This window comes from Arctopsyche grandis, chromosome 3 (assembly GCF_051622035.1).
Source record: "Arctopsyche grandis isolate Sample6627 chromosome 3, ASM5162203v2, whole genome shotgun sequence".
In the NCBI taxonomy this organism is placed as follows: domain Eukaryota; kingdom Metazoa; phylum Arthropoda; class Insecta; order Trichoptera; family Hydropsychidae; genus Arctopsyche; species Arctopsyche grandis.
The window spans coordinates 10,037,586-10,059,800 of NC_135357.1; the positions used below are offsets into that span (position 1 = coordinate 10,037,586).

Sequence of the window (22,215 nt, forward strand, 5' to 3'; positions counted from 1 at the left end):
TTGCTGTTTTCAGTTGTGTATAAAATTTATATATATATATATATATATATATATATATATATATATATATATATATATATATATATTTTTATATACATAGATCAACATGTTATTCATTCTAATGAAAGATTCAATTTGAAAAGTATGTATGCCAAGCGAGAAAAAACTAGTGAATTTCGATAACTGAATACATACATATATTATTTTGGCATACAATCGATACATTTCTTGAAGAAAAAATATATGTTTTTAATATTTTTTATCGATATTTTGGATAAAAGTATTCTGGTATGATATCTATGAATGGAGTTTTAAAACAAAATCTTTTAATAACACCTTTTTTAATGAAGTTTTGAAGATTTAAAAACACACTCTGTGTTGACGGCCTTTCAGTGAAGTTTTATTAAAAACCCAGTTTATCTGTTTACGGCCCCATATTGAGTTAACACTAATGTAATTTTTTTCAAATGCTTAAATTTATACTTTCTTTTAACAATAAATCGGAAACTTTCTATATAGCACGTGGTAGGTACATTGGTACCATGTCGACAACTTGATGCTTGTATTTTGATTGTAAAATACAACGGATAATCATGTTTACAATTACAAAACATTATATATTTAAATGGGATTAACCAAATATGATTTACATATATTTTGATACTATTCGATAAAATAAACGAAATAAGTACTTGGAATGTTCCAAGTAAAATAAAGAAAAAACAGAGTTTTCCAACACAAATTGTAATTTTCGGTTATTAAGGCGACTTACATAATTATTTACTAACCTCTTCTTAGTTCAGAATCAATTTTGTCGTCTGACGAAGTTTGGGTTCTCATCCGATCGTTTTCAAAATTTGCCATTTTACTCGGTTTGGTCATCAATATAAGTGGAAATGACATCCGCCCATTACCATGGTGATAAATAATCGTAATAGACACGTTTGAAAATACGGCATCTTCCTTCACGATGACTTCTATCGTCCACACTGTCCCATTTGTCCACACTGTTCTTTTTTTCCCTTTTCACCCCCCTCTCGCTATGGCAGATTGAGCGCTTTGCCATACTCATGATCAAAGTTTACGGAGAGAATTGGTGATTTCTCAATTAGGTTTTTTAAGCAGCAAAATATACTAGTGGTTAGCATATAATGCTTTGAACAGAGTGGTCACGGGTTCAAATCCCACTGATGTCTGCTGGCCAGACCTCGGATTTGTGACTCCAGGTCAATTGTTTCCTATCAGAGTTTGCCAATTTATCTGATTTTCATTGAAACAGTTCCAACAAATTGGCAACCTTACCCATTTTCTCGCAAAATCTCAAGTTTTCAGCAATCTCGATTTTCGCTGAATTGTTTAAAATGCTGCAAATTTACAAATTTGACCATAGATGTCTCTGTGGATATTAATTGATATATATTTATGTACTTTGTTTGATACCAATAGTATTTGTATCAAATGTACAATGTTTCTGGCCAGGAAGGCGCATTAGGGCTACCTGTTAGACCTTCCTGGTATAAATTATAGATAAAATAAAATATATTGTCTTAATTTTATAAACAAAATATAGAAGAGGTTAGTTTTCAAAAAATATTTATTTTATATATATATATATTTGTATTTTGGATTTGTTTTATTTTTGCAGCTTCATACTTTTAAGAAAAATAATTAAAAATTAAGAATGTGGTCCGCAGAAAATGCATTATTACATTTTTATATTTTTTTAATATCTACCCATTCATTCATTGCATCAGATAACAACTTTCAGATATAATAATACACGCATATAAATGTGACATAAAATTTTAGATAACAAACAACAATAAAACAAATCACGCACATAGACATAATTTCCACCTGCAAAAACCGACCGCATTATAAAATGCAATAAAATTGCACCGAATTTTCCTCACACGTACACACACCAAGCGCATCGAACATGCACCGGCGTCTCTCATCTCCCTCGCACACCTCACACGCCGCATACAACCGCCTCTACGCGCACCATATCTCCGTCTCTCTCTTCTGAAGTCGTGCGCAATCGGCGCACATGCAACTCTTGACAGAAGGACAGTCGAGTTCCGGTTATCGCGTTGGGAGGTCGCTTCGTTCTCTCGCCGAAAATACAAGTTCGAAACGGTCAGTTCGTAATATCGGAAACCGCCACTAATTCCCAACATGTCCACGTCGAATCCTATTTAAATTATTCGCACGTTCTCGACTCGTTCGCGCGTCGCTCTTGCTATGTAATTTTATTTTTTTAAATTTCGGTTGAAATTTGTTGTGTGTGTGTGTGTGTGCGTGTTGTTTCGTAAAGTGTCGTACAGGTAAATATTAGGATGTGTTTTATATACATGTACATATGTATGCATATTCGAGATGGTTTTTTTTTCGACTTGTTGCAATGCCTTATCTAATCGAACACGTCGGTTTCGATTTGACAGATATTGTTTTGTACATTATATGCCTATAGATTGAGAAATGTTTACTATTGTGCAATACTTTATTTGTTGATTTTAATTGGTTTGTTGTTTGAAGATTGTTCTTGATGAGTAAATTGTGTGTATGGTGTAATTTTTGTTTTGAGTTTTCACATATAGTTATGGTGGCTGTATTTTTTTGGAGAAAATAAAGGACATATTGCCCTAGCAATACTAGATTTTGAGTTAAATGCGGCAAAAGTCAAAAAACTGTAAAAGTTGAGCATTTTTTTAAACAAAAACATTGTCATATTCGAATTCAGTGGGTCAAATTTAGTTTGATTAGTCTCCGCTCCGGTTATTATTTTTTTGTTGCAATCAATACAGGTTTGATCAAATGTATGAATTGCATCTTTAAATATTTCGACGATAGTATTTTTAGCGATATTCGATATTATAAAATAATAGTCAATTTTAGAATATAAATTAATCTAAGGGACATAAAGGACTGTTCGCTTAAATAAAGGACGTATGGCCAGTGAATGTACGTATGTATAGTGGATATCACTCGTCTTGATGTGTCAGATTCAATGAAAATCACATAATTACTATTCATTCAAATGTTAAGAATTTGATTTCGGTGACTCAATATTGATTTGCATATGTATGAATGAAAAAAATACGTTTATTTTATTTTATTAGTATTATTATTCTTGAAAAATTATGCGTGTCTGTTGATGTTTTGTTGAGATATTTAAAAACAGCGTGTATGTAATTTCTAATATGTTACGTGAGAATTCTACAAATGTATTTTGTATGTACATATATGTATGTAATAAAGTTCTGCGAGTAAGTTTTGATTAATGGACCGTTCTAAAAATTTGCTTTACTAATTTAATATACAGTTTATTCCATGTAATTTTCAACACATTATTGAATAATTTAAATAACATCATAAATGGAAATGTATGTAAATCCGAGGCGAAACGCTCACATGATCATTGAAATCGCCTTTTTGTATTGGATATGTGGTTATATGCACTTGCGAAATAATGTGATATACAATATTGTACATTTATGTACATATGTGTGTATACTGCACGTCAATCGAATTGTCGCTTTGACTCGAACGAAAGCGTTAAAGCAAGGTCAAATTCTTAGACATTTCGCAAAGTGTGGACAATTAGGGTTTACGTAATGCGACTATTAGCGAACATCTGTCCACCATATTGTGTATCTGTGCGTGACATCGCTACCGAAGTCCTTGGTATCCGAGTAGAAGGAAAAAATTTGGGACACGAATTTTGCCGGCCGACGAAATTTGATATGTGTATTCTTCTATATTTTGCGGATATGTACGTGACGCGATTTTGTGCCGATTTTGAAAGTTTTCACATTACGAATACGAAATTTTCACTGAATTTTTCCCGTGTGGATTTCCCGATGCTTCATCGGAAAGTCTTCATGAGACTCATTCATTTATCATACGATGGGTCGTAACGAATCGGATCACACTCTGAAACAACTACCGAACCTGTTTGTGGTGTATTTGTTACGTTAACGGCAATGACGATAGTTCTCAATAAATCGATAATCAGATGAGTGCTGGAAAACTTATCTGATTTACATACGTTCACACTGGGGAGTCCATTAACGGTAAATGGGCCGAAAAATAACTCGGTAATCTATCGGTAAATTATTACTTTTACCGGTAAACGAACAAGACATGTTCGCTGCATTTTATCACATGACCCTTTTTTATTTTATATTCTTACTCTGTTATTGTAACACTGGTCAGACCCAGTGCTTCATCCAGGGGAAAAAATATGCAATAATAAAAAAAATGTTGAAGTTATAGAACGGATTTATAAGGAAGATGTAGTAATCAGTTTCAGATTCCGATTATGATATTGCAGTAGTTCCATCTACGACTAAATGTATGTTATCAGTAAAAGAAAGGTTTCAGTTGGCTATTAAAAATAAAACTGAAATCAGTTTGTTAAGTTTTGAAGTCAGAAAAAATAAACCTTGTAAAAAAATAGAGAAATTGTGAGAAATTAAATAAGAGTTCACGACTATGACATCACAAAAAGATCATAACATCGGACGATAGTGTGAATACATTATGCATTAGCGAAGAAAACTTCGCTGCTATTTTCTTAAATGATTAATAAAAAAATGAATATTTTTGAGCCCTTTATGAATCATCGTTATTATAAAGAAATCATTACCATTCATACCTTTTTTTTTGGGCAGAATATTTTAGTATATAATAAATAATTATATACTAAATTATTAACGTAATTATATACTATTTTATTAACGTTTGGTTAAATATATTTAGTACAAAAAATAGTTTATGTTAGAGATTGAAAATCTGGTCATTTATCGGTAAACCGAAAATTCATAAAAAAAATCATCGGATTACCGGTAAATTGGACTCCCTAATACACACGTACATATTTATACATACAAAATAGTTAAATATTTGTGTATTTTTCATGGAAAATAAATGCTATTTTTTTAATTTCTCATATTATACAAGATTTACCGTTTTTCTTAGCTTTATGTGTCTAGACATTTTATAGGTTCTGAGATTATAAACATTTCCGGTAACATATATGTATGTATATATTTTAGCGTTTTGTCACAGTCTGTTTGCTGTGCGTAACGAATGCTTCGTCTGTTCGAGCTGACAACGCGATCGAACAAGAAAGAAGAGAAAAAAAATCAGATAAAATAAAGAAGAAGTACTCAGAAGCGAAGACAGACAACCGATCAGTATGCCATCGTTGTTATTGCACGCCAAAACGTGATTCGAATCTGCCAAACTCGACTCCAATTGATCTCGCGTGTATCTATGTGGTACTCCCAAGTCTTGGGTCTATGCATGTCGAACAGGTCTTTCAACCCATGCGACTCTCTGATTACACCGTGCGTGGGTATCCAGTACCTTACAACACGGATGGTATTCCCTTATCAAGGTCGTACAACTTTCAAACATCGTCCTAACTGTTCAGAATTGATTCGAGATGGTTTCAGTGCAGGAACCGCGTCATAAATCAACTCCAACGTTGATATTCTCGTCTAGATTCATATCTCGTAATAATATCTTGTTCAAACACGCTTAAGAGAAATTTTATGATCGTAACCGTATCTTTCGTCGAAAATGTTATATTTGTTCTTAACTTTTGTCCACTTTAGTGTTGCTGTTTTGATTGTTTCGTCGAAACTTGTTTTACATCAAATCCATTTATCATACCAACTGTTTCGCAATATTCCATTCAAGCTTTACATGAATTAAAGTTCGAACTTCAGTAGAGGACCAGTCACAACTTTCAGTGCTCCAATTGTCATTTACTTTTAATTCCAAGCTCGGCTCCAATACCTTGTTAGCTCATTTAAAACTTAAATTGATAATTTTGAAGAGCTTTCTTCTTATTGTTTTTTTTTCTCACGAAGATCGGCAACCATTTAGTCTGTGTTAGATTTTGAAATCGCAAATATGAATAGTTAAAATACTGAAAATCTTAAAATACTGCCACAGGCTATTTCTGCATATTATATGTATGCCTTATCTTCCACATAATCATGTTTTTTATACGTTCCTTAATTTTCCATTGTATTGTACATATTATCTGTTTTATTGATCTGTATTACTTTTGTTGATATTCCCTGGTCAGACTGTGATATTATCAATTCAAATGTACTCAAATAAAAATAAAAATAAATGATCTGATTCAGAATCAATACTACATATATGTATGTATGTAGTCAAGTACACACACTTAGAAGAAGAATGGACAAGTTCGATTGAAATAATCAATAATGCACCCACAATTGCCGTACAAAAGATTAAGCTTGAGAAGGAAGCGTTTTCCCTAACAAAACAAACGCGAAACGAAAACCAAATATTGTCTTTTCTCATCACGGCCACTTTCCTTTCTTTTCCTCGTTTTATTTTGATCTTTTTTTTTGTTCCTGAGAATGTATCCATCGTCGCTTCCGCAACCCACCCTCCTAAGCAAATATATCTCTTCATTGTTTCGTGCCTTTAGCGGCCTGTTGAGCAACTCCATTACCGTTTCGCTCGCAATTTATTAGTTGATTTGAACTGTTCTTTTCGTATGAATCATTCGCATTTGGCGCAGTATTGTGTTTGTGAATCGGTACGTAGTGGTTTGTAACCTACTGCGACTAAAGATACATTCTGAATTTGCTCTCGTAGATACTCTGCGTAGCTAGCTGTTTGTAAATAAAATGTGAGTATACACACATATAAGGTATGTATGTATAATATCGGCAAAAAACAAACCTGTCGAACCGCTATTCAAATTCGAGCCGATCAACAATTCGCACGAGATGAATCCGTACCATATGTTATCCAATACCATTTTTATCGTTGAATGTGCACATCGATAACCGCGCAGTGTGTAATCACTGTAATCAGTCATCTTCTTTGACGCTAATGGATTCCTGTGTAATTATCCCTTATTCACCTCCTCGAAGGGGAAGTTCTGTATTTTTTTTACATATATCTTGTTCTACCCCTAACCTTCATATGTACTATTACATTACTCAGAAATTCGTTTTATTTTCTTTTGTATGTAATTTCAAGGATTTTCTTGAGGTTTTGATACAATTTTTCGCATATGCTCTTCTTTTTCTTGATGATTTATTACGCATTCTCCAAACAAGTTTAATAAACTTTAGATGAATCTTCTTGGGACTTTGTGCCTCTTTAGATTTGATACTCCTTCCTTTTTTATTTTACCCATTGTCGAGAGAAGGCGTTAATTGCACTATTGTTAAAGGGCATTCACATCGGTGGACATTGGCATGAAAATCTATCTTGATATTATACAAAAATTGATTAAAGTTTTACTTGAACATTCCAAATTAGTACTTAGAAGTGGTTTGTCACTGGCTTTTCAGAAAGGTGCTTTAAATCTTTTATTTTAATAATTTCGTCTTCATTATTTGGACTAAATTTTAATCTATTATTTTGATTCAGTATTTTCTATAATAGTTGCTTCCTTGATTTTACATAATTCATATAACAAAGAGCAAAATACATATGAATAGACATTTAATTTATACATAAAGAATATTCTCCTTGCGACTTATCTGAAATGAACTAACTAAAATGAGCAATATTGGTATACATCTTCTACTTATTTAAACTTTTGACGAACACCATCGAGTCGACGATTAATCATTTCCTCTCCATCCAACTACATTTTCAATATTCTCTCCACTTGTGTCAGACAATAAAAACAATTCTTCTCTAACATAATGCTGATTTGACCTTTGAATGTGGTTTAAATGCGACCTTGAACTGAAATATTTTCAAATACAACAAAATCATTCTGTTTCTTCAATGCAGTCGTACCATAAGCATTCTCCGATTCACTGACCGCATATCAGCACTTTGTTTGTAATTTATTACTCTTATCTCATTTGTATTTTAATTGGGATATTATGATTCACACAATGAGCGGAATTGTAGAGACAGAGCGGCGGAAGTCGAACGATAGCAATATGTAATGTAAGTTCGTTATAGGTCGCCAAATCCGGATTCTAAATCGAAATAGTATCTCGTTACTTTGAAATGACCTTGCGTTGCCCAAAAAATATATGTATGTATGTATATATTTCTGATTCTCATTCATTCAGAGTCTGAAGTGTGAAAAAATTCTATAATAATTTTGATCGCGTCTAGGCGCTATGGGGCATGATGGACAAAAAGAAAAGTGCAAAAAGTCCACATGTTTTATATTATACTTGGCGATCGGATTCCGAGACCATATACGAGTTTCAATGTCCTGAAGAGAGACATGTTAAAAAATAAATAAATAAAAACGCTTCAAGGTATTCTGGTCTTGGAGTATCGACGATACGAAGATGGCGATAGGATATTAAAATACCTGTAGTTCAAGATCACATTATCTTCGAATTAGACATTTGGAATGGTCACATGAAAATGATCCAAAAAAATTGTTCGAATACGTTTTTCAATATATGCTAGATATTTATAGAGAAACACGACCAAGATTGGCGCACATAGCCAGAACAAGCAAACAGACAAAACGTCAGCGATGACAGTTAATAAGGTCTCATTGTAAAACTGACAGATTGTTATTACATGTATGATAAATCGGACCCATTTTATCCGCCGTTTACCGATCATTTAAAAATTGAAGACGTGCGAAATAATTAATTCGACCGTCTTCGGTTAACATACGATCGGTAATCAGTTGATGGATTGAATCCGAATTACCATTTATAATTGAGCTCGATAATAGCATTAGTACCGCGACGGCCTCTCTCGGATAATATCGATATGAAAACTCAAAACATATGTATGTATGTAGTAATATTGCATATTGATTCATCTTATCACAAAAGCATGTTATCAACGGCTTTTAATCGTTGTATGTAGTATAATATGTTCATATGTACATACATTCTATGAGTAATGTTGATTCTCGCCCTTAATTCAAATTTTAATTTAGTGTTTCGTGCAAGTTTCCAGTTCAAGATCGTTTCGCATTACAAAACCTATAGGTTAATACGTTCCCAATGCGATCGAACCGGTCCATTGCATTCGTATCTATCTATCTCAAGATATGATAAGAGCAAAAGCCGACGCCGCTGTTGAAGATTATGATAATTGGTCCCGTCTTTCCAAATAGGGGCAAATGCGGTTTATCCCCGTCGTATGTCGGTTGACTTCTTTGCCGCCCTGTATACTATATGTATATGCATGTATGTATGTATGTGGGGAGATATAATCTAATATTGACCCGCCCACAGTTCCTCGGGGGCCTTCAGTGCCTTGAACTTGGGCGATATATTGCATTTCGGTTCGTCGTGGTCTAAGGCCTCACGATCACGTAACAGTACATTTTTGCGGTCTTGAAAAAAACGCCATTAAGTCATATGCTCTTCTAATGTGTAATTGAACATGTTCTAGTCGAAAATACACGAAGAACCGTAAAAAAAGTCGACATTGATTAAAATCTTCACGATTCAAGATACGTGTGATGCTAACTTTAATTGAATATTGCACCGCGTCCAAAGTTGAGTCATTGAACTAGAAGTACTAGGCTAGTACCCAGAAATATTTTACCTAAAATTAAATGTATCAACGATTCAAATCATTGTTTATATTGATATTGTTCATTCGGATTAGCGAAGCTTAGAAACTGAAATCGGCCCTGCCAGAGGTAGTAGATTGTTATGGTATGGTCCGTCGCGTCGTTCACTTGCACGTTGCACGGACTCGCCGACTCAATACTGTTCCCTTCACGGTACTGGCAAATTGTTATGTATAGGCGTTTTGTCGAAGACAAAATATGTTTTAATTTACTTGTCTCTTCATGCATTTATGTAATTTTCACTAAGAATGTTTTTATTTGTGTCTATCAACCATATTTCTGAACTATTTTTCTGTTTTTAAAATAACACATTTATACAAAACTTCTTGAGTACAAATATGACAAGGGACTCGGCTCTCGAAACGATTTCCTCAGAACAAATCAGGGCGCAGCGCGTGGAAACAAATTTCGAGGTCTTGGAATGTTGCATTCTCGATCGATTATTCAACAATTCATTCATAAGATTAAGTTTTGAAGACAAACAAGATGTTATTAAGAAGTGGGCTACTTAGGATATTTTTGCTAGCACAAAAATTAAAAATTAAACTCATTACTTCCAAGACAGATAATTAAAATTCAAAATATATTTTTTCCATACCTAGTTCTGACGGCACGCCACTGGTCTAAATTAAGAGACACTGAAATGGAGATAGGATAGGAGGACAAGATTCGTGTGTGGCCTAATTTGGACGCTGCCATTATTTAATTATTCGATTGTTCATCTCGTATAATTTGTAAGGAAGTGAGCATTCGTTATTCTACGTATTTGCGTTGAAGATTTGACGGAAACTTGGGAATTTTGAAGTATCATTGAATGTAATGCGTCATTTTCGTTCGCGCATTTTCGAAATAACTCTCAAAAGTAAACGGCGAAACGGGATGAAATTTCGCATTTGAGGTGTTCGTTATACTGAGAGACGATTTTGGCGGAAATCTCGAGACCGGAAGTGAACGTTTTCTCCACGTCGATTTCGAAAACGGTCCATCATTATGTTCATCTTCGTAAAATCGACAGGAAATCGAGTCGTAAATGATTTTTTTATTTAATATTTATGAATCGAAATCATTACCGGATATCGATTTGCGTATTTTGAATGTTGCATATGTGTGTAGTATTGATGATTGTCTGATATATTATCATTCAAATTCTATCTGTATGTATATTTTGAACAATGCTCATGTATTGTTATGTATTTTTTATTAAAATTATTATCAATATACATATCTACCTATTCATATAATAGTTGATATCCGTAAAAATTGACGACCTAAATTCACTTCTATATACAATTTCAAAGATAATATTTGATTTATAAGGCATACGTTTCGTTTTATTAAAATTACACAGTTTCAATCTACATATTTTAAATTAAAATTTAATTAATCGTTCAGTATTTTAACCCAGCTTCTTTGGGTGAATTCAGTGAGCCAAATTGTACATAAGAGGAAGTGGTTTCGACTCTTACATCTGGCAAACACAAACAGTTAGACAGTGAAAAGTTGCCACTTTGCCCATTGTCTGATCGAACCAAAAGTGCTTCTGTCGTCTTATCACGAGCTTTTATTGCACATAACGTCCTGCATACGAATTAAATAACCAGTTCGAAGTCCTTTCCTCAATAAAAAACCGACTACCTACCGTTTTTAGTATTCATACTCGTAAAAGACAAAGTTTTCAACAAAACGACCGTGTGTTTGTTTCATTAGTGCAAACGAGATTTTCCGCACACGCACCTCTCTGTATACGTTGAGAATATCACTTTTCCGATAATGCGATGTGCGTAAACGGGTCAAACACGTTTCGTAGTAGACTTTCTTGAAAATTTCACCGTTTTAAATGCTTCATTCAAGGCACAGATAGCGCACGAAAAAAGTACCATATTCGTTCTAACAATAATAAACAAAGAGCAGTAATGCTAATAACGTATGTGACCGGCGTACAACTTACAACGTTCACAAGTCAGGTGTGTGACCTTCACCAGGTGCATCAACCGATTCTACGTGTATATGTTTGTTTAGTCATACATTCCTGAACCGCATTACGTATCATATATTTAAAGTTTGACTAAACTAATTCAGCTCGAGGTATTAAATTACAATATGTACAATATACCATATGTATGTGTGTATGTAAGATACAGATTTGAGGCGCATTCTTCACCCGGGAACTTCCGTACAATAACGGGTTCCTTACACAATTGAATTCTTTGTCGGCGCAAATGAACCATTGAGTCACATTTGTAATATGTCTGACTATGTGTGTGTCTAATTTTTTTTTAATCCACTGAGTGGTTTTTGAAAAAAATCATGTTTTTTTGAAATGTGATTCATCTTTAGAAAGTAGACTGAAAAACTTTGATTTTATTTCAATTTACTTATGTTGATTTATCGTTGGTATTAAATTACGAATATAGGTATACGAATATACATATGTAGTTTAGGGCTGTTATTTTTTGTCGAGATGCCAACCGGGAAGGGACATTCAACTGATGAGGGTTACTGAAAAATTCTAAATACTATCTTAATTTTTTTTTTATTTGCTGTTGAATATTTGCTGTCGAATCAATCATGCACACTCGTCTTTACAGATTTCTGCAAAGCCACGAGTGTGGTATACAGATTAATTATACATATATGTAATACGTAATACGTATATACAGATTTAAACCCATATATTTACATTAAACCCGACATCTATGGTCAAAAATTGTACAGAAGTATTGTAACTCAATTAATAACTTCAATTAATTACCATCGATTAATCATTAAACATCGATCCACAGAGACATGTATTGACCAATTTGCAGCATTTACACAAATAAGCGAAATTCGAGATGCTGAAAATCTCGAAATTTTGCGAGAAAATGCGTAAAGGTTGCCAATCTGTTAGAACCGTTTCAATGAAAATCAAATAAATTGGCAAACTCTGATAGGAAACGGTCGACCTCGAGTCATATATTCAAGGTCTAGCCAGCAGCAACCCCGTGACCACTTTGATCGAAAGCATTATATACTAAGCACTAATCTATGCTGCTGGTAACTTAAATGTACAAAAAAATTAAATCTATCGATTTATACAATAACTTCAAAATGATAATTTTTTTAATGTTTTCATTCAATGCATGGACGATATCTTTGTATTTATTTTTTCACTTGAAAATTCGGGAATTTGTTACGTTCATTAAAAAATTTGTGACAATGATCTTGGCGCCCCTAGATTTTGAATCCCGGGACCGTTGCTCCCTTCGCACGGCTAATGTGTATACGACTTAGTAATTACATGACCAAGCTTAGAAACGAGGTTTGCTTTGGCCACTCACATTAGACTTAAAATTCGCACTTGTCCTTTAACCCTTGTGGCCCTTTCACCTTTTATTCTCACATTTACTTGTTTATCTTTAGTTGTATTTGTCTGAATAACTAGATACATAGAATACCGGGGCAATTGACTCGTGGAATGGGACACGGGGACTTAGATCTTTAAACCGGGACATGTGGCAGCCTTAATTTAGTGCCTATTTTAATGTTTCTACAATTTTAGATTCAATCTTCCAAGCTCGTTAAGTGGATCACTTGCTGAATCATTTCAATTTCACGATCTCGTGACGTTCTTCCGCCTAATTAATTGACCGCAATGAAAATGTTTATTAAACATGTGTATCTATTTATACTTATTGATAAAAGGTCGCAAGTCAAGATGCGCAACAGTCGGTTATATAATAAGCACATACAATAGTGAAAGTAGGGAAATCACACATATCGATGATAGACATGCGCGTGCCTATTGTTTCCGTCGTTAGAACATCACTGTCCGGAAAGCGATTTGAATGAATAATTAATGAATTAATTACGTTTTATTAACCCTTTGCGCGTCATGCTCCGGCCGGCTAGTGTGACGACATGAACGCGTCGTTGCACATTTGACCCAGATTTTCCGACATTTTCGCATTTTTTTCGTACTGGGTGCGCGTGCGCACAACTAACCGGTGCTTCCAGTATTAGTGACTCATTTACACCAGATTTCTATTGAATAGCTGCGCTTTCCTACTAACTGAGAACTCGGCATTGCAATGCATCGAGTCTGCTTCGCATTTGCTGGAAGATTTCATCTCGACAAATTTTCGACAAACTCTCCGGAAAAAGTATCCTCAATAACGGATGTCGTACATACCTTCAGAAGAAATAAAATGGAAGAAAGCGAAAACCGCGCATTAAAAGTAATGGTTTCCTGTCGACGCACGGCATCGTTGTTTTTGTGTATATGTATGTTCGAAATTGTTTCTAGAAAATTCGACGGAAAATTTCTTTCTCGCATTTCCGGCTCTCGGGTGTTCTAGTAAGATTTGGATACGAGGAAAATGCAAATTCGTTGGGTTTCGGTTATGACCCACTATTTTGGCGTGTTGACATGAATAATCGTATGCAACAGTGAAACCGCACTTGGGAAGTGTTTTTGCAAAAGTAGGCAAATGTTTAGTTTATCAATCCCGATAAAACTTTATCGATATGCTATAAAAACCCGTGCAAAAATATAAATCAGGCTTGAACGAATTTTTATAGGCTATATAATACCTATCATATTATACATATAATATAATGTATGTATATGTATACGAATGGATTGATGTATGATTTATTTTTAAAATTTGTTTAACTCAATGTTTAGTATTAATTAACTCATTATGGACCGCCTGAATTTTCCGAAAACTCGTATCCGCGTATTTTTTGTAAAGTTACGCTACGAGTAATAAGTTTTATAAATTAAACGTAGCTCCTAAACCTTTCAACCATTTATATTATATATAGGAATACAGCTTCTTTTTACGTTTGTGTTCGATCGTATGAATTATCAGTTCATTATTACTCAAATTGTAGTGATTAGTGTATTGAATTTTGTATAAAATCTATATCATAATACATTTCAATATATTTTCACGTAATAAACGATATCTTATTAATCATTGTGTAAGTCATTTGAATGAACTATTCAATTTTTTGAAATATGTATGCTGCTCGAAAAAAAAACACAGTCAAATTTAATTTCTGGACATTGGAAGTCTTTTCTGAATATTATTGATCAATTCCTTGGAAAAAAAGATAAATACATGTTTTTAATATGTATATAAATGAAGGTTTGAAACAAAATCTTTGAAAAAATACTTTTTTTTACGAAGTTTGGAGGATTTAATAAAAACTTTTTAGTGTTGTTTGTTTGACGGCTTTTGAATGAAGTTTTACTTAAAACACAGCGCATGTGTTTACGGCCCATAGTGAGCTAATTCAGTATTTTATACCAGTTTTGAATATTAACTTATTATATGGACAAAAAACATAAAATCTTTGTTCATAAAAACATAAACCTGTTTACAAGCATTTACTGCATACGTCAGGTATCATACATATATTCTTCTAAATAGGACTTAAATAGACATTTCTGGTCAATTAAATATCCAATTTTATTCATAGGGCTATTGAGAATGACTGAAATGTTTGATCTTGATAAATCGAAGTACAGGAATGTGTTTTAATAGGATGAACAAACATGTTTCCAATACTTACAATTTTTATCTAGTTAGTTATGTAACAACTATAGAAATGTCCTTGTGTTCTAAAATTATCTCAAATATTTTATATAATATAAAATACATTACCTTAAAATAATGAAGAAACATTTTCATGATGTAAACCGCACAGTCATATTTCAACCGATAGGCAATATCATGTTTTAGCCTTTTGCATACATATGTACATATGTTCATCTAATCAGCCAGTCTTAACTAGACAAGGTCTCTGCAACACACTTCCACTCAATCATATCATGAACAAGTTGCATCCACGTGACCCAATTCAGTTAATACTTGTATCGTATAAACCACACACACACACACACACACACAAATATAAAAACCGAAAGTTACATAGCTACATTACGTCGTGTTCAATTAGTAATATTGTGTTTCCAGTGCTACCCATAATAAAATGTGAACAACGGTGCATTTATAAAAGCATGAGTGAGTGTTGAATTCATTAATATAAATTTATAAAAACAAGGCAGAAATGTCTTTGGGTCAACCGGCGCTGGTGGCGATCACGCCCCAGAATCCTCACCAAGGACCGACGACCTTTGTCAAGAACATCACGACGAGGAGTAGCTTCTGCGGAACTCCCACCAACACCAGCCGGTCCTTCTTGAGCAATCGCAAGAGCTGGAACGGCACCGGCACTCTGCCTCTCCAGGTGACGCCCATCGAGGACTCAACTCCATCCCTGGCCACGTTCAGGTCCAGGATCGGCGGTGTCCTGTCGCCTCAAATCGAGGACAGGGCCATGCCCAACCATCAGAGGGACTCGTACGAGGGCGCAGATGAGTTATTGAGCCCCAACGGTAGGGCAGGAAATGAGACGAGAAGGAGCCCCGGAAATGGCCACGGCAGGAGGTACGCTGAAATCGGAAACTGGGCCGCTAGGTGAGTTCGCAAAATGATATTGTTTTCAACCCTCGAATCTCAATTTTAGCTCAAATTTGCATACTTTAATCATGTCAAACAAAGCGCGCTCCGGGCGATTTTCGAACGTACCGTTTGAAACTCCGACAGCATGCTATTGTATAACCTTTGAGCTTCAATAATGTTAAAATGCTATTATACATACGTAATTACGACCGAGCTTCCCGTTGATTTTGCGATAGCTAAATTCATTTTGTAATATTTCTGAAATTACTAAAAATTATTATTCAAAATTGAACAAGCATTTATAATGTATAAACAAATCCTAAAAAAATAGCGTGTTGTATGCTAATTTTCTTATATCGATTTCGTATTCAAATATTTTTCTGTAATTTTGACTGATTGTAAGATAAATATCAGATATTTAAATAGCTATTGTTTGATTAATTTTTGCATCGTGTATAAATATAATATATCAAAAAAACTTGTTTTCGTCACATACGTACTACGTTCTTTGTGAGATGTATTTTCAATAGAGTCTTCTTATTACCTTGTTGATTTACTGCTTTGCTATATTGAAAACTTAATTTATTCATAAATTACAAGCATAGAGTTTTGCTGTTTTATTATAGCGTACTTATGTATTTTTATACGATTTCATGCAAGAGAAAATTCTCCCAGTTTATATTCAATTTTGAGACTAAGATTATGGTAAATTTTCTATCATTATTTTGATACAAATTGGCACGTAGATTTATACGAATACTGTAGAAAGTTTTATTATTAAAAAAAAAATTGTGTTTGAAAATTTCATTTTTAGGTTCATTTTTGACGCAACGGTGTTCGCCTTATCTAATATTGCCCAATAATTAAGCATTATTCATGGTTATTTGCAATAGAAGCCTTATCTACGAGACACCATTAATATTGCCCATATAGGTAAAATAGCTCACGTGTGTATATTAATATAGGTATAAGCTGAAGAATAATATACGACCGTGATAAATTGAAGTTGTTAAGAAGTGGATTGTTTTGCATAATTTGTGGACACTAATAAAGACAAATGTCCCCTAGAGCGGGCGAGCGTTTCAATCCGAAATAATTATTTGTCAAACGTTATTATAAAATTAATAATAAGGCACTTTGGACATTAATTTGAATTAATTTCCAAGCTGGAAAATATGACGTCGACGACGTTCAATTAATTTGCATAAATTTGATATTTTATATACAAAGTCAACGAGTACAAGTCGACTTACGACATTTAATTAAATATCGGTGGTGATTATTTTATACATTTTCTTTCGAATATCAATACCAGGCATGTCAAACCTTTTATGTCTATACAAAAAATTTAACAAAATTTGTTTATATATGTAAATCTGCTTGTTATTTAAATTCGTCGATTTTTAAATCTATTTTTTTAAATAATTTATTCTTATAATTAGGCACAATTATGTATGTTATATTTAAAAGGGATCGAATTTAATTTGACTACATGATTCTCACAATTTCAACTGGATTTTTTACATTGACCTTTCAAACCTAAATCTGCAGTGTCTCGGTTATAATCACTAACCAAGATTAGATTTAATACAGTATCGTTTATGTACACACTCGAATTAAGTCATCAAAGACTTTCGACATTAAGTCGAATACATTCGTATATGTTCTTTAAATGCACATGCGTTATATCCAAGACTGCGACCTACACTCTGAGGTTGTTGAAACTCAAGAGCCTCAGTTGTTATGTGAGCTAACGTACATACATACATATGTACTTGTGGAGAGGTTCGTCGTCCCCGATTGAGTCATCCTATCCACACTAATTTGGTACTGTTCAATTTGCACAACAATGACATTGGCACATCTAGCGTGCCAACAGGGTCGAGTGTTGCAATAGAATCACTCGAGTTCAAGCTGGACAACGTTCGTCGGCTATTTTCGGACTCGGGGTGGAAACCAGTGGCGCCAGAGCAACTCCCCCCCTCTTGTATTTATGGCCATTATATTTTATCCTCTTCCAGATGCCTCCGGTGTCCCGCTTATAGCCAGCTCTAGTTAGTCTCCCGTATCTCTTATCTCGTTAGCCGGCGCAAACTTGTTACCCCAGACTGCTTGCTCGTCTTGCTCGTTTTGCTCTGTCTCTCGTTTGCGGTAGCCTACGTTTGCTCCAATCAAGAGCGACACAATATTCTCTCAAACTGTCCGATTTTTATCGATTTTTTGTCCTCGGCACTTCTATATTGACTCGTTATATTCCCTGAATAGTTGACTTTGATTAAGTGGACGCTTTCCCCGTTCGTGACAATGGCCACTGTTTATATTATTATGATACGTTTGTCGGAAATACGATGAAGATAACACGATTGAAGCATCCTTCGTTAGTGCAATGTCACATTTCCAACATCTCCCCTTATTGTCGTCTTGAGAGTTTGGGGGGGTTCAAGTGTCAGTGCAACGTTGATGGTTTCGTCGTTGGGTGTTTGCGGGGCAATATCGTACTCCGCGTCGTACATTTAAGCCTTTTTGCCCTTCATATCTCATTATAGATCCTCGTCTTTCTGTTTATATATTACATACATACATATATGAGGTGTATTTATGTGGTACATATCGGAAAAACTTCGTGCACAAACAGCGAGCGTCTAGTCTCGTTTTCCCCTCTGCGACGACATTATCGCGACGAACGAACTTTTCCGAAGCTCTCGGTGAAAAATAGCCAACCATTAATAACTGAGACGATGTACTATGAAATTCAAAGAAAGTGCAATTTATATTCTTAATTAACTTTGACTAATTTTATTTTATTCGATTTCTCAAAATTTAATACTTGATACTTAGTATTTGATTAAAATGAATTTTCTTATGTAAATTTGCAAGTCTGGTTTCAATTATTAAAAAATAAGTTTCGTTTAATATCAATAGCACTTTTGTTATCAAAACTACATCGTCTGTTTATTATTCTTAAAATGGTGTGCTTGGAGCAAGCATTGCCACTTGACTTTTTGGCAACTCGTACTGTCTGTAATAAAAAAACAACAACAACTCTCTTGAGATTTTATACAGCATGCTTTTCCTCGCATCATTAAGTAAACAGCAATTAAGATAAAAATTTAATTTTAAATTATGAATTATCATTTTAGTCATTGAGACATAAATACATACATACATAGCTTTTATAAAAAGCATAAAGAAAACAGACACGTACCAATTTAAACCAACCCTCTTAGTTCAGATTAATAATAAATTCTTCAGTGCATTTTAAAATAGAGGTTTGGAGACTCTTCAAAATCTATCAACTCCGACTCCGACTCTGACTTCTACCTTATGCTTCGTCTCCCACTCCGACTCTAACTTCGACTCTGATTTGAACGATTTTATTGACGTCGATTTTTCTTGCGAATGTTTAAAATTGTTGATTTTTAAAATATAAGAAATTAAAGGTATTTTAAAAAATCAATAAAAATTGACATGTAAACTTATTTATTGAATTATTTGAAATGTAATGGGTATAAATAAAAAGTAAGTACAGCATAGTGTATGTGTTTGAACTTCATATACAGACAATTCATTGAATAAAAAAATACGTGCAATTCAACGCTTTTATTGATAATATAATTCATGATTTTTATAAATACATTATTAAATTTCAATTATTATTGGATTTATGTACTTCAATAAAATCGGAAACTCTAATAATAAATCTAGTAATAATATATGAGAGATAGTCGGAGTCGGTTGTTTTTTTACGACTCTGACTCCGACTCCACAGCTCTGCTTTTAATCGAATTTTAAGTCACAGCAAATACATATGCAAATCACGGAACAATCTTGTTCGTCTGGAAAACTTTGCAATATATGTACATATGTACATATGTTTTTACAACTGCAAAAACCCAAAGTAACATTTCATCGGGATACATTCTCGTATGTGAAGTTTAAACGTTTCATTGTGGGACTTTATTTACTTTTGGTTGTTTCATAATAATAAAAATTTCCCATCAAAAGAGACAAGCATAAAAATTGCACACTATGTCGCCGAACGTGTATAAACTACTGCACATTATTCACACCATAAATACAATTTATCCTTGAAAACGGAAAACTTTTTTCATTTTACAACGTGAATAATTTTCGGCTCATTTTCATATTTTAGCACGCAGTTATGATTTTTTTTGTTCATATTCTTAAATTTTCGCTCCCGGTATTCATTCACCTACACTGGTTGGTATTCATACTGGATAATTTATCGCCTTTTTAATGAAAGTTTCGAACTCGTAAAAACTTTCGCGCGCACTATTAATCACGACCATTATAACGAATACTATACGTATTTTTTAATGTCATTATGTCACATATTCTTATAAATTGAATCTCTGTGAGATACAAGTACTTGTTGTATCAAATGGGACGTACCTTGCCGAACTGTTGCATTTTGTCATCTGTGTATGTTCGTACTCAAAATTATGATTTTGAAATATGTATTTATATGATGTGTTCGTTTTGAAATCATCTCTGATAACAATACCCGATTATTGTTATTATCCAAAACTATTCGAAATTCGGCCGTGGACTAATCGGACGTTCAGGCGTTATTAAAAGTCCATTACGTCCCCACAGTAATGTCCCCTAATGGTGGCCATTTAAGGCAGATACTGATTTAAAACGTTTCTGTTGTAATCTGTCGTGCTACTTGCGTAACATTTTACATCCCCTTCCCTCCCCCCCCTTCATTTTTTCATCCGATTCCCCTCTTCGTACCACCTGCATGCGAGTGTAAAGTTCGTGTGAGATATTGTGACGTTTGACAATATATTGGGGAAATAAATAGAAACTTTTGAAAAGTCTCCCAATATTAACTGCATTATAGCCTGTCATATTTTTATTTAATTTTTTTTATATATACACATCATATAAATATATGTGTCATGATAGGAATTACCCCAAGGCGATTATTTTTGTACGTGCGTACTAAAAAATTTTCAAACATAACAGTACATATACAAATAGAGACATCTATGGACAGTCAAAAACTTTTTGATAGACATAAAATTTGCCAGAAATACATTTTGTCGATAGCATTTATAAGATTCAACAAATTCGATATGCTAATAACCCGAATGATACCGATTTTTGGGTAAGTTATAACAATTAAGCCAGAAAAATCGGGAAATTCTAACAGGAGACTGTCGATCTGTGTTTTTTTTTAATAATTACAAGATCTCGTCAGCAGCGTATTTGGTCGGAACTTGAACTCACGACCTCTCTACTGGTATACAATAGCTCTATCTATGCACTACGTTTTGGCTCATTTCTATAATGAACTTATTGTATGTATACTAAATCTTTAAATGCCAATATATGTACATATTAATGCTGATGATTATAGTTGTATTTGACTTTTACTGATTTCTTATCAGCATCGGTCCGCAATCATATTTTTATGGTTTTTAAAAAAATATGTTTTTTTGTGTGTATCTTTTTCGTGTGCTTCATTGTAGTTCTGAAAACTTTTTTTCGGTTTTGCAAATAACATGGATGTACATGTTCAGAGTCTCGTACATATAGGAATTCATTTATTTAATAATAGCGAATATATAAATATAACAAAAATGCCTTACTTCCTTCTGCCATACGTTCTTTTTGGTATCTCTTTGAGCATCTACATTATGCATATTCCATCCAATCGAGTAGATACATACATACATACATATCCCATCTCATTTCCATTTCAACCTATCTTTCTTCGTTGTATTCCGTATCTGCTACCTTGTTATACTTATTACCAAGTGTTTCTCTTTTAACATTTTCTCGCTACGCAAAACGTGCATATTCTTCGGGATATTCTCGTACCTATGGAATGATTCGTATTTCATACATACATATAATATACTAGAAATTTTATATTGTGTGGGAAATTAATTCAAATCAAATAATAATTTTGTCGAAAACCTGACTGTTTGACGCATACTTCATACAATTTATATTTCACATTGTACGTCATGGTAAATTAATCCCCTATTCGTTGTGCTCGTTTCCAATTGGCTGTTTGCGAGACTTTTCGTGTATGCGTGTCGCTCACGCACAAAGTGCTAATGTATAACACTTTTCAGCCAAATTTTTATTGTTTTCAATGGGAACTCACATTAATAGGGTTGATGTTCGTTTGAAGGGGCTTCCCAGCTC

The 22,215-nt window shown here is 33.7% G+C and overlaps 1 protein-coding gene across 1 annotated transcript in view; it reads left to right on the forward strand.

Annotated features, from left to right (window-relative positions):
* Positions 1-2,072: 2,072 nt before the first annotated feature.
* spri (Src homology 2 domain-containing protein sprint) overlaps positions 2,073-22,215 on the forward strand; it is a 120,498-nt gene continuing 100,355 nt past the window's right edge. Inside the window, exons 1-2 of the mRNA XM_077446544.1 lie at positions 2,073-2,327; positions 15,527-16,047. Coding sequence (XP_077302670.1) covers positions 15,638-16,047 — 410 coding nt within the window. The 5' untranslated portion in view covers positions 2,073-2,327; positions 15,527-15,637. The remainder of the gene's footprint in view (positions 2,328-15,526; positions 16,048-22,215) is intronic.